This window comes from Salmo salar, chromosome ssa16 (assembly GCF_905237065.1).
Source record: "Salmo salar chromosome ssa16, Ssal_v3.1, whole genome shotgun sequence".
NCBI classification, from domain to species: domain Eukaryota; kingdom Metazoa; phylum Chordata; class Actinopteri; order Salmoniformes; family Salmonidae; genus Salmo; species Salmo salar.
This window is the reverse complement of record NC_059457.1, coordinates 22,445,273-22,459,682: the sequence shown is the minus strand read 5'-3', so window position 1 is coordinate 22,459,682 and position 14,410 is coordinate 22,445,273. Positions and strand designations below refer to the sequence as shown.

The following is a 14,410-nucleotide window of genomic DNA, read 5'->3' as shown; positions in this document are numbered from 1 at the left end:
CACTGGCCACTGAGTGAAAATCATCTGATTTCATCCATGTTCACGCATCTGAGTGTGGCTGTAGCTTAACGGATAAAAAATAAGGGAAGGTTCTAAAGGTTTTTGTCAGACCTGGCACACCCCAGCCAGCCAGTGACAGGCCCTTTGTACAGTGTTTCTCAATCCATTCCTGTGAGACTCCAAAAATATGCACGTTGGTTCTAACCCAGGTCCAAGCATTAGCCTTATTCAGCTAACATGGTTGATGATTACTTGCTTAGTAGTCATGTGTGTTAGTGCTTGACTAGAGCAGAAAACAAATACATGCACCCTCCTGGGTGAGCCACAGGACTAGATTGAGAAACTCTGCCTTAGCAAACAACAAAACCACAGAAGACAACATGGAGTTATTATAGCACTTTCTAACCCCGATGCCCTGGCTGCCAGTAGCAGCACGAGTCCTGTCCATGATACACCAATAAGCTGACCTCTTACAGAACACCCCAGAGGGCAAGTAATCCCTGCCTCTGTTCTCTTTGGAGTGGGTCAGGTTACCAGTTATGTAATTCTCTTTATAATCAGGCTCAGAGCCTTGTTCCAACACTTATAGAATGTACACTTCATTTCTCCCTTTGAAGTAGTCACTAATCTACATGTGATTAGATAAATGAAAGATGGGATATACTGCTGTATAATCAGTCATAATGCTTACACCAATCCAACCCAGTAAAGTTGAGGAATTGTAAATATTTATTTTTGTGTGTGTTTCTCCGTGGTATCCACAGAAAAACAGATCCCTACCACTTCAAAAGACACAATCAATGTTCACATCTAAACCCATTGGACCTAACAGTCCCAGTTATCTGAGAGTAACAAAGGCACATGCACAGATCAGTCAGACTGTCAGGAGGTCCAGTCTGCTCATCCAGAGTCCATCATGGCAAAGACCAACATGGCTGCAACATTTCTTGCTGTATCACAAGGGTGAAATAAAGATTACATTTGTAAGCAGCATAAACCCATAAAATATATTGCCATATCACTACTCTCTCTTGTAGTAGTCTCTCTTGTAGTGGTCTTTACATCCTGTACTAGTGGAGTAAGCTAAATCCATTCCCTTTTCCATCTCCATTTACCCCCCATTCTTTCAGTCTTTGCTGTAGTGAAAATGAACAATTTCTCATCTCCATATTCTTCAGTTCAGTTTCTCCTACAGTGGATTACAATAATCTCCCATTCATCTCCCCTACAGACTAACTTGCAGTCTTTATATCCTAGACGGAGTAAATAAAATCCATCTCCATCTTTCTCCCTCATCCTCTCACTCTCTGCAGTAGTGAAAGACACTGTAGCCCAGCTCCACCATGGCCCCGACCAGCAGGGCCCAGAGGGGGACACACACCACACTGAGCCAGATTTCCATCAGCCTCTCCAGCCGGGCGCACAGCGTCAGACAGAAGCCCAGCTTCAGCAGCATGGCCACTAGGTACCACACCCTCCGTCGCAGGTTCTGCTGGCCTCCACGCGGGTCATAGCCGGGCTTGCACCGACCCGCCATCTTCACCACGAGCATGAGGATGAGGATGGTGTCAAAAATCCATACGGGGAGGAAGATGAGGAACCAGTTCCAGGGGATCTTGGAATCCAGTTTGAGGACCAGCATGATGAGGAAGAAGAGGGAGAAGATCCAGGTCAGGAGGACTCTTTGGGCCAGAGACATTCTCATTTAAGGGATGGGGGTGGTGCCCTGGAGGGGGAACGTTAACACTGTGGCACTGGCAAGTCAAGAGTGAGACGAACCTGAAGATAGGAGAGACATACATGAGTGACATACACACCTAAAATGTGAGACAATACTAGCTAACATACCAGATTGTACAGGTTGTGATAGGAAGGTATAGCAATGTTGTCTTCCTGGCAATGCTTATTTTTTTTGTGGGGTGACGGCATGCTAAACGTATTGGAGTATGCTGTAGGTAGCTAACATTAACTACTGTAGCTAACTGCAAGCACACTAACTAATTGACACACTTCTTCTAATGGGGGATCATCATGATCAGATTATCTAGCTTGCGTTGGATACATTGCGATTTATATTTAGTCAAATAAATGCATGACAACAATTTGGTTAGCATTAGCTTAGCAGCTACAGTTAGCTAGCAAGCTAAATTTAGCCGAACTCACATATGGCCAGCCAACATTCTCCTTACCTGGATCGGAGGATTTGTCACCTAAGTATCTTTAAAAATCCATATCATAGACAATCTTGTATTTTATTGCACTTTCCGTTACGATAAAAACTAAAAGTGTCTCGGGGATTTTTCGAAGGTTTATCTTCCGGTTGTCGTTATTAAAAACCTTTTTTTACCATGCCATTATCCACTAGGATTGGCCATTCTCTGTCAATCATACAAAACAGCCCTCTGATTGAAGGAAAAGAAATACGTGAAACCGAGCATTACCGTAAAGTACACAAAAGGTGTTCATATTTGTTTAGCTCAGTCAATGGTATAAATTAAGCAAATGGACTAAATATATATATTTTAAGGCAATGGAAATCTGTACTTAGCCATTAGAATTTTTATTCAAATCTGATATCACAAAAGAATGATAATTACAACCTTGGATAAAAATTTCTCATTACAGATTGTCAAAAAAAGCTAAGTATTAAAAAACGGTTGAGGTAAAACATCATAAAAATAGCTTCAGTTAAAAAGCCCTTATTGAAATCACAAGTTAAGTTAAAAAGCTTACTTCACAATACCTAGCTGTCCTAAAAAAACGATTTATTTACAGTTGAAGTGCCACACAACACAGTAAATGAGACAACATGAATTATCGTTAAACCCTAATTTTCTCATCATAAGTAAACAGTAAACACCAATTACAGTTCAATATTTAGTTTCTATGGGTAATACATAACATGAATGCTTTATGACCTTTGAAAAGAGGATGACAGACTGGTCCCAGAAGTACTTTAGCCAACTTCTCTATCATTGTCACACCATACATGTCATGTTTGGCATGACAGTAAAAAAACACACAGAGGAAGAGGAACATACAGATGGGACAAGCCAGGTTAACACAGATTGAACTAGGCAGGTTCTTAGAATGAGAAGCAAGATGTGACCAAATTACATTCACATAGTGTATTCACTCCAAAAGCTACTTTTATCTTTGAATGTTATGGTAACTGCAGTTCTCCAAGTTTTGTAGATGAAAACCCAGACACAATCCTAGGGCCCACATCCAAGGGCCTACAAGGTATGGCATCATAGTGATGAGAGTCAAGTTTCAAAACACACAAAACATAAGCATCCCAAAAAAGCAGATATATTCAGATCTAATCAAATGCTTAGAAAAGTTGGTTTTATCTCTAAGTAAACGCTGACTAAAAATAGGCCTCTTGTGGGGAGAAGTATGGAGTGCACTTAACCATGTCTTTTTAGGTCTAGGTTGCCTCTAGCCTAGCCACTGATCTAAGGTCAGTTTAGAATTTTCCCCCTAATGTCAAAGATAAGATATTTGGGGAGGGCAAGCTACCCATGATTCCCTCTACGCAGTGCTCTGCCTACTCTCCCGACCATATCTCATTGACTCTGAGCAGCGGGGCTGGGAATTCTATGAATTTCCCGTCTGAATCTAAGTCCAGGGACTCCAGCACCTGTCCAATGACGGTCTCCGGGCTGGAGGATCCACTGGGTGGAGAGGAGGGGGCAGCCTTGTCCATGTCCGTAAGGGTCATTGTTGCCTCCGTCCCATGGAGGGGTCCTGGGGAGTGCAGGGGGAGGATGGAGGGGGAGGGGAGAGGAGACTCCATGGTTCCTGACAGAGGGAAGGTTGTGGGTTAGGATCAATCAGTCTGGCAAGAGTATTTTCTTATTTTTAATACTCTGGTAACCTTTCCATCCTGCGCCTCTGGAAGTTTGCAGTTTGTAGTGTATGCATAACGTAAACCTAGTGAGGAGGACAGATGACCTACCTCTGAACTGTGGAACCACACAGAGCCTGTTAGAAGAGGCGCTGGAGGTGGATGCGTCGGACCTGGAGGCCATGTCAGCGTAGGCCAGCCCCTGTTCCTCCAGGCAGGAGATGATCTCACAGGCAGAGTGGCGTCGGATGCCCCCGCTGCCCACCGAGCTGGCATCAGGGTCATACTCTGCCACGGGCGTCAGGAGGAGAGGGATGTTGTAACTCTTAGAACGGACCACAGGGTTCTTAGACGGCTGGTCCACAGGCTGCTTAGGCCAGCACCACTGCAAACGCTTCTCTGTGAGGGAGAGACATAGTGTGTAAGAGAAAGAGAAAAGAAAGCAAAGGACAGAGAAAACATAGTGGGAGAAGAGTGAACAGCGCAGTGTATGCTTCTTACCCAGCACACAGGAGCAGTGTGCCACGCTGCCGCCTCCAGAGTAGAGGCCGTGGGTGCCCAGGTAAGGAGAGACCACCCTCTGGACCAGAGACTCCAGCCGCAGGTAGTCCTCACTCACACCCCGCGACTCATGGACACCCTACAGAGAGAGAGGAGACAGGTCAGAGCGAGTGTGTGTGTGTGTGAGAGATAAAGAGAGACAAAACGACTCAAAGATATAAAGGGGAAACATATAAAGACAGAAAAAGAGAGTGAAAGAGAGAGAGAAAAAGAGATCAAATAAGTGAGCGATAGGGAGAGAATGAGAGAGAGCCGTACTGTACCTACCTGCAGTATAAGCAGCATCTGTGTGACGGAGGGGGGAATGCGGGCGCGGGGCCGAGACAGAGCGTCCTCCAGCTTCACACTCAGAACTATGGTGTTCCTGAAGTGGAGCAGAGCCAGCTGTCTCACATTGGGCTCCTTACCCTGCAGACAGGAGAGGAGAAGGGTAGAGATAGACAGAAGAATGGAGCGAAGGGTGAGGAGAGGGGGATGTAACATTATGAAGACGTAGCTTTAAATACCTGAGAGAATATTCTTATTTATTGTCTGCTGAGAGAGAAATACAGAGAGAGAAAGAGAGAGAGAGAGAGATTGAGGGTGAGCAGGTTAGAGGAGCATCAGGACAGAGTGACATAGAGACTGAGACAGTGACAGCGAGATGAAGGAGAAGAGTCAGGGGATTGATACCTGTACTGGGTGAAAGATGGCCTGCAGCATGTTGAGAACATCACAGAAGAAGAAGTCCCATGTCTCTGCCAGAGAGTCCAGTGACTTCTGACCTGCACACCAACAGGAGGAACAAACCGTCTGCTGTTAGTAAGAGAATAATCTCACAATGCACAGCTGCTTGGGACCTACGGCCTCAGATTACTTTGGCGTGTTAAACACAGAACATGACAGACCCTGACAAAGGTAACGTAAGCTTCAGTTCAACTATTCTTCTCTGGAGCACTGACTGCTCTCTACTGTGTCACACTGTAAACACATCTACTAATATACAATTAACAGTGAGACACCACAAATACCTTCGTAGAATCTTATTTTGTCCCGTAGGATGACCATGCCCTTTGTCAGCAACTGGTTCTGAGGGACAGAGAGGTTCAATGAAACAACTTTTGTAAAAGAATAATGATATTATGGCTCAATCAGAAACAATCTATCCATGATATCATTTCACCATTTAGCAGAACCATCACTTACCTGGAGGTATTCTGTGAAAAACGACCCCAGCTCTGTTTTCAATAGGTATCTGAGTGAACAAAGACCAGAGTTCACCCACTAGAGCTATAGGGTACATTTGACTAGCGCAATACACTGACAACCCAAAACGTCAAAAGCTTCAAAACCAACTATGTAAAATTAGATGATAGTATATTATTGGTTAAGTACATGTATATTACTGTGTAGGTACATGTATTCACACCAAGGAATGTACAGTAAATGTCATATAACTGCATGGTATCTGGGTAAGTGCAACCCAGCTTTCTCTTTTAAACGTACTGTTCCTGTTTGTTTCCAGTGGTATAAGTATATGTTGAAACAGTGTTAGGAATAGACCCTATGATTGACTCAGCTCTCCAAGTGTGTGATGCGTGTGATTTCAGTTGTTTACTAGGCTATAATGGAGGCTGATATGACACAACTGATGGCTCTAATGTCAGGTCTGGAAAGATAATGAGACATCTGGCAAGGCCACATGGCTTCACACACACACACACACACACACACACACACACACACACACACACACACACACACACACACACACACACACACACACACACACACACACACACATGCAGCAGACAAATGCCATGTTAGCAAACCGGTGTGTGTGTGTTTGTTAGTGTTTAGAACTCACCTGACACCTTCGTTGAGGACATAGAGTTCATTGTCAGACAGACCTTTCTTCTGGAAGACGGCAATGACAGCATTGTGGATGCTAGTGAACACACACACACACACACACACACACACACACACACACACACACACACACACACACACACACACACACACACACACACACACATCAGCATGTACTGTTTAGATTACATTTACCCATTAGATGATAGTTCATATTCATACAAATGTAGAATCTGAATTTGAGCGAGTTTGCTAAAGCAGGAAAATAAATGTTAGTTATTATATGGATTATAATTAACAAACATTATTGTAGGGGTTGATGCATTTTTCGTACGGGAAATCTGAAATGTCTAAGTGGAAATTATAAACTTGAAATACAATACATGTTTTACATTTCCTGCATTGGAGTAAAGTTATCCTGCAAGAGGGTGATCAAATGAAGATCCTACATCTGTAACAAGCACAGACTACATGCATGGTCAGGCTGCAGCATACCTGTTCCAGGTAGCGTTGGCCCCGGCCCTCTTCTGTTTCTCTCCTCTCTCCTCCGGTGATCCCTTCTCACTCTTTCCCAGTTCACTGAGACTGGGGGAGCTCATCAACTTCAGCCTGTGTAGAGTCCTCATGACGGCAGAGAGGGAGGGTGAGAGAGAGAGAGAGAGAGAGAGAGAGCACACTAAGCATTGAACTAAAGCAAAGACTAGAGTCTGAAATACTAGAAGAGAATGAAAATAGGGGAGTAGAGAGAGGGCATGAGAAGAGAAGGAAGAAATAGTGCAATGTGAAAGAGGGAAAGAGAGACATCTGGCATCTGGTCGAGGAAGAGACCAGAGCAGAAGACTGAATGAGAGAGTGAGGAGAAGAGAGAGAGAGAGAGAGAGAGGAGGAGGAGGAAGGAGGGACTATCAGAGCTGGGGTGGGTCATGGTGTGACTTTACTCTCTCTCTCAATTCAATTCAAAGGGGCTTTATTGGCATGCAAAACATATGTTTACATTGCCAAAGCATGTGAAATAAATAAAAGTGAGAAGAAACAAATTTAACAGTGAATATTGCACTCAAAAAGGTTTAAAAAAGATAAAGGCATTTCAAGTGCTATATTATCAGCTATTTACAGTGTTTTAGCAATGTGCAAATAGTTGTAGCACAAATAATGAGGGAGGATAAACAGATAAATATTGGTGGTATTTACAATGTGCTCCACTGGTTGCCCTTTTCTCATGGCAACGGGTCACAAATCTTGCTGCTGTGATTGCACATTGCGGTATTTCACCTAACAGATATGAGAGTTTATCAATGTTTGATTTGTTTTCAAATTCTTTGTGGGTCTGTGTAATCTGTGGGAAATATGCATATTTAATGTAGTCATAAATTTGGCAGGAGGTTAGGAAGTGCACCTCAGTTTCCACTTTTGTGGACAGTGGGCACATATCCTGTCTTCTCTTGAGAGCCAGGTCTGCCTATGGCGACCTCTCTCATTAGCAAGGCTATGCTCACCTACTCTGTACATAGTCACGGATTTTCTTAATTTTGGGTCTTTCACAGTGGTCAGGCATTCTGCCACTGTGTACTCTCTGTTTAGGGTCAGATAGCGTTCCAATTTGCTCAGTTTTTTGGTTGAGGCTCTCTCTCTTTCGCTCTCTATCTCACACACACACATACTACATACGCTCACACACACACACTTGCATATTGACACCCTACATACACAAACACACTTTCACATACGCTGCTACTACTCTGTTTATTATATATCCTGATTGCCTAGTCACTTTTACCCCTACCCACAGATACATGATGTATTAGCTCAATTACATCAACAACCTCGTACCCCTGCACACCTACTCGGTTCTAGTACTCCATGCGTACAGTCTTGTTATTTCCTTTTATTTTTAGCAAATAGTTGTCTTACTTTTAACTCTGCACTGTTGGGAATGGGCTCATAAGTAAGCATTTCACTGTAAAGTCTACACCTGTTGTATTTGGCACATGTGACCAATCAAATTTGATTTGATGACAGTGTCTAAAGAAAGTCTACACCCCCTTGAACTTTTTTCACATTTTGCTGCTTTAAAGTTACATCTTAAACGGATTAAAGTGACATTTATCCTATAGATCTACATAACCTACTCCACATTGTCAAAGTAAAAGAAAGTTCTAGAACATTTTCCAAATTCAGAAAAAATTAAACTGAAATATCATAATTGGATAAGTCTCCACTGCGCTGAGTTAATACTTGCTGGAAGCACCTTTGGCAGCCATTACAGCTGGGAATCATGTGGAGTAAGATTTGACCAACTTTGCAGAACTCTTAGGGCAATATACACAACCGGTCAAAAGGTTTACAACACCTACTAATTCAAGGGTTTTTCTTTATTTTTACTATTTTCTACATTGTAGAATAATAGTGAAGACATCAAAACTATGAAATAACACATATGGAACCATGTAGTAACCAAAAAAGTGTTGAACCAAATCAAAATATATTTTATATTTGAGATTCTTCAAAGTAGCCACCCTTTGCCTTGATGACAGCTTTGCACACTCTTGGCATTCTTTCAACCAGCTTCACCTTTAATCCTTTTCCAACAGTCTTGAAGGAGTTCCCACATATGCTGAGCACTTGTTGGCTGCTTTTCCTTCACTCTGTGGTCCGACTCATCCCAAACCATCTCAATGTGGTTGAGGTCAGGTGATTGTGGAGGCCAGGTCATCTGATGCAGCACTCCATCACTCTCCATCTTGGTAAAATATCCCTTAGACAGCCTGGAGGTGGGTTGGGTCATTATCATGTTGAAAACCAAATGACAGTCCCACTAAGCCCAAACCAGATGGGATGGCGTAACGCTGCAGAATGCTGTGGTAGCCATGCTGGTTAAGTATGCCTTGAATTCTAAATAAATTACAGACAGTGTCACCAGCAAAGCACCCCCACACCATCACACCTCCTCCATGCTTCACGGTGGGAATCACACATGCGGAGATCATCTGTTCACCTACTCTGCGTCTCACAGAGAGACAGCGGTTGGAACCAAAAATCTCAAATTTGGACTCATCAGACCAAAGGACAGATTTCCACCAGCCTAATGTCCCTTGCTCGTGTTTCTTGGCCCAAGCAAGTCTCTTCTTATTGGTGTCCTTTAGTAATGGTTTCTTTGCAGCAATTTGACCATGATTCTCGCAGTCGACTCTGAACAGTTGATGTTGAGATGAGTCTGTTACTGGAACTCTGCGAAGCATTGATTTGGGCTGCAATTTCTGAGGCTGGTACCTCTAATGAACTTATCCTCTGCTGCAGAGGTAACTCTGGGTAATCCATTCCTGTGGTGGTCCTCATGAGAGCCAGTTTCATCATAGCACTTTATGGTTTTTGAGACTGCACTTGAAGAAACTTTCAAAACTGTTGAAATGTTCCGTATTGACTGACCTTCATGTCTTAAAGTAATGATGGACTGCCGTTTCTCTTTGCTTATTTGAGCTATTCTTGCCATAATGTTGACTTGGTATTTTACCAAATAGGGCTATCTTCTGTATACTCCCCTACCTTGTCACAACACAACTGATTGGCTCAAACACATTAAGAAGGAAAGAAATTACAGAAATGTAACTTTTAAGAAGGCACACCTGTTCATTGAAATGCATTCCAGGTGACTACCTCATGAAGCTGGATGAGAGAATGCCAAGAGTTTGCAAAGATGTCATCAAGGCAAAGGGTGGCTATTTCAAATATAACATATATTTTGATTTGTTTAACACTTTTTTGGTTACTACATGATTCCATATGTGTTATTTCATAGTTTTGATGTCTTCACTATTATTCTACAATGTAGAAAATAGTAAAAAGAAAAGAAAAACCCTTGAATGAGTATGTGTTCTAAAACGTTTGACCGGTAGTGTATATCCATTGTTTTTATAAAAATTGCTCAACCGCATTAAATTTGGCTGGGAATCATTGATGGACAGCAATATTCAAACTTTGTCTCAGATTTTCAAGCAAATTTAAGTCAGGACTGAGACTAGACCACTCAGGAACACTCAACACGTCTTGGAAAACCATTCTGTTGTGTCTTTGGCATTAACATTTGTGTGATTCTCTCACTGAAAAATAAAACTATCCCAATGTTAGGCTTTCAGAAGACTGAGGTGGGTTTTCCTCTAACCTGGGCTTTGCTCCTTTCATATTGATTTTGATCCTAACAAAGCCCCCAGTCCCTGCCGATGACAAGCATACCCATAACATGCCACCACAATGTAATTCTGCCCTATGACACCCATCAATTTCAAGTTTCCAGTTAGTTCCATGGTAGTTGTACCAATCAGATTGTAGAGTAACTCTCTGTAGCGCCATCTGCCACCCACTACATAAGGAATGGGGCTAGGGGTTGATTTCAGACTGACTTTAGTTTTATGACCAACCTCATAAGAGGGCTAACCAGAAGGCACATTTTGAATGTTAATCCTTGGAGTTGATCCTCACCTCCTGATTGGATGATGATTGCTGTCAATATCAGGGCTTGGGGGCGGGGCTGAGAAGGTGGTGAAGTTGAGTGACAGGGGCCGGGGGGAAGGGCGAGAGCCGTGCCTCCGCCGGAGTCCATCCAGCATCTGCCAAAAGAAACATTGAGAAAACAACAACATAAAATTCATCAACACAAATAACTGCAAGAAAACCTTGACTCACCAGGGTCTTATTATTCAGGTTGGGTTCAGGTTTCAAAGTGACAAATGCTCAGAAAGAACCGTATTATACAGAACAGGCATTTCCCTTCATCATGCAGAATAGGAACTTGATTGTGTCTGTCAGCTCTATATTTTATAGATTATTATTATGTCACAGCAGCTAGCCAACCAGGAAACATTGAACACATGGAAAGAGAGAGAGCGAGCAGTCAAACTGAACAGCCTGGCATTGGATGTTCTCTCTATCACTGGATACTGTTGCTGTAGCAGCCTGTCATTTGAGAAGTGTAACAACAGTGGTATTTTGAAATCAAAAGGGTGTTTAAGGATAACTCACTGCTAACTCAAAGTCATTCAGTCTACACGCACGCACACAAACACACACACACGCACACACACAATAGAAATACAAGGGTTAGTTTTAATTTATAATATTTTGCATGTGATGGGTCTTCCATTGATAGTATGTCAAGGTGTCGTCCAATGATGTGACAAATAATACTAGGGCGCCATCAGCTGGTTATTTGGAAAAACTACAGTCTAGGCGCTCTGTTAATTTAACAAAGAGTATCAATAAAGAGTTGTTTTGATCATAAAAACGTCATGCAGTGGGCGTATCTGAGACGAAAGAAAATTAGAGATACATTTCTTCCAATATTACACAGGTCTAATGCTACACAATAACCAGGCTTCACTGTTGTGTATGCACAAAGGATATTGGTACATAGGGCTGTTGCAATTTCTAACGACAGTTCCTAAAAAAGACAGTAATTTAGTAATGATTGAATAGGAGCCTACAACCCAATTTTAAAAAAGAGTCATTCATTCAACTAACAAAACCTACTTCCAGTGGTACCATTTACTTAATGTCATACTGTAGCCTAATAATTGTGACTGGAGATTACAATCTGCAGATGAATCTAATAAATAATAATAGGAGGATGAGAGGATCCAAGCACGTCTGGGGCTGTCCAGGGGTTGGGGCAATGTTTATTCTCTATGTATGGCAGGCGTGTGTTGTTGTCTCTGCGTAAACTGGTCGTTGGAGCAGACGCAGACTCCACACACACACACACACACACACACACACACACACACACACACACACACACTCCCTTCGGACTGTCTGCCCCGCATGCCACGCCAGTCTGGATATTCATTCGGATATTCTGCATTTGTTCTTGCGGAGCGGCTGAGGTCCCTTTTCTTCCATAACAATCTAGAGATCGATCGCTTTAATTTGCAAACGAGGGCATTTACCTCGTTAATTTATGCGAACCCCTAGACTACAGAATAATATCCTTGCTTTTTATATATTTTTATACGATATTTGATGTGTACAGCCTACACAAAGGAAATATATTCCAAATATATCCCCATCATAGAACACGATGGCCATGTCACAGGGAGGAACGTAGCCTACATTACAGTGCGTACGTGGAGTAGACAACTTTAACATGTGCTACAGGATATGCAAACAAACTAGCCCATGTAAACAATGCGACAGTAGACTATCTTAGATTTCCCAATCAACAGACGCCCATACCTTAAAAATGTGACCATAAATAGCCTACCCAGTAGGCTATCATTCAAAGTTCACTGTACACACACATCCATAGCACGCTACGTACTCACCGTTCTCTCTCCTGGTCGTGTTGCTTATAATATAATGATATGGATATCATATATGGATGATCACTAGCATTGATGTATAGCCTATCAGCAATAAACACCATAGTCTATCTCATTGTTGATTCCCAGTCTGCACTGACCAAACAGCCATTGGGGTGCAGTTGTGGGGTGCGCCAGCGACCTATGCTGCGGGAGTCATTCCATGAGCATGCATGCTCGCCCCCGTGTTGTTTTGACGAGATCCGATCCACTGGACCAGACGCCTTGCGTGTTTGCGTCTGTTGGTGCTTTCAAGACAACTCGGAAACGCGGAATCTCCGAGTTTAACTATACGTTTTTTTGCGTAGAGAATTTCTATTGGTCAATTCAGACATTTTTCAAGTGGGAACGAGTTTTGAAGTTGGACATTTCCGACTTTCCCGAGTTACCAGTTGTCTTGAAAGCGGCATGTGAGCGTGTACGCGCGTTTTGGTGTCTGGTGTTGTGGTGTGGACGAGATAAACATTCTCATTCAAGCAAGGAAGTTGTAAAAAGGAAAAGAAAGATCAGGATGCGCAATTTAAATTAGGCCTATAGATGTTTATATTATATATTACAGCACTCTTCTACAATTTATTGTACACAATTTGTAATGTAATAGCCTACACATTCCCTTTTCAGAGAGCTGAATAGTGTCGAATTAGACAAGTACATAATTTTTCCTAGTTACACAGTTACAGGCTGTAACTATTTACCAGTGGTGGAAAAAGGACCCAATTGTCATACTTGAGTAAAAGTCATGATACCTTAATAGAAAATGACAGAAGTAAAAGTCACTCAGTAAAACACTACTTGAGTAAAAGTCTAAAAGTATTTGGTTTTAAATATACTTAAGTATCAAAAGTAAATGTAATTGCTAAAATATGCTTAAGATTAAAAAATAAAAGTATAAATAATTTAAAGTTCCTTATATTAAGCAAATCAGACGGGACAATTTTTTATTTATTTTTAATTTACAGATAGCCAGGGGCACACTCCAACACTCAGACATCATTTACAAACGATGCATTTGTGTTTAGTGAGTCCGCAAGATCAGAGGCAGTAGGGATGACCAGGTATGCTCTCAAGATAAGTGTGTGAATTGGACCATTTTCCTGTCCTGCTAAGCATTCAAAATGTAATGAGTACTTTTGGGTGTCAGGGAAAATGTATGGAGTAAAAAGTACATAATTTTCTTTAGGAAAAAGTTGTCCAAAATATAAATATATATAAAGTATAGATTCCCCCAAAAACTACTTAAGTAGTACTTTAAAGTATTTTTACTCAAGTACTTTACAGCATTACTTTCATCTTCACTCACGTACACGCTCAGTGAGGGTACTTCATAAAATGGAGTAAAATCAGATTTTTTTCTGTAGGCCCATCCTTGGTGCTTAGGATGTTTAGGTCTGGACCTTTGTTGGTCTGTCTCCATAACAATGACTGTTTACAAGTGGATTATACTAGAGTAAAACAGAACTGAACAGTCAGATTCAAACACACACACACACACACACACACACACACACACACACACACACACACACACACACACACACACACACACACACACACACACACACACACTGTTAGGGCTAGGGGGCAGTATTGACACGGCTGGATAAAAAACGTACCCGATTTAATCTGGTTACTACTCCTGCCCAGTAATTAGAATATGCATATAATTATTGGCTTTGGATAGAAAACACCCTAAAGTTTCTAAAACTGTTTGAATGGTGTCTGTGAGTATAACAGAACTCATATGGCAGGCCAAAACCTGAGAAGATTCCATGCAGGAAGTGGCCTGTCTGACAAGTTG

At 42.0% G+C, this 14,410-nt stretch overlaps 2 protein-coding genes across 2 annotated transcripts; both read right to left on the bottom strand.

Moving 5' to 3' along the window:
• Window positions 1-711: 711 nt before the first annotated feature.
• Window positions 712-2,390, bottom strand: tmem60 (transmembrane protein 60). Its single transcript, XM_014148374.2, has 2 exons — window positions 2,190-2,390; window positions 712-1,779 (listed from the first exon to the last, which is right to left on the bottom strand). The coding sequence occupies exon 2, from the start codon at window positions 1,703-1,705 to the stop codon at window positions 1,301-1,303; it is 405 nt and encodes a 134-aa protein (XP_014003849.1). The 5' UTR covers window positions 1,706-1,779; window positions 2,190-2,390; the 3' UTR covers window positions 712-1,300.
• A 154-nt stretch (window positions 2,391-2,544) lies between these two features.
• On the bottom strand, window positions 2,545-12,841 carry prr5a (proline rich 5a (renal)). Its single transcript, XM_014148371.2, has 11 exons — window positions 12,577-12,841; window positions 10,739-10,866; window positions 6,758-6,883; window positions 6,258-6,338; window positions 5,597-5,645; window positions 5,422-5,479; window positions 5,084-5,175; window positions 4,679-4,819; window positions 4,352-4,490; window positions 3,962-4,249; window positions 2,545-3,804 (listed from the first exon to the last, which is right to left on the bottom strand). Exons 2-11 carry the CDS (start codon window positions 10,864-10,866, stop codon window positions 3,551-3,553), a joined length of 1,356 nt encoding a protein of 451 aa, XP_014003846.1. The 5' UTR covers window positions 12,577-12,841; the 3' UTR covers window positions 2,545-3,550.
• Window positions 12,842-14,410: the final 1,569 nt, after the last annotated feature.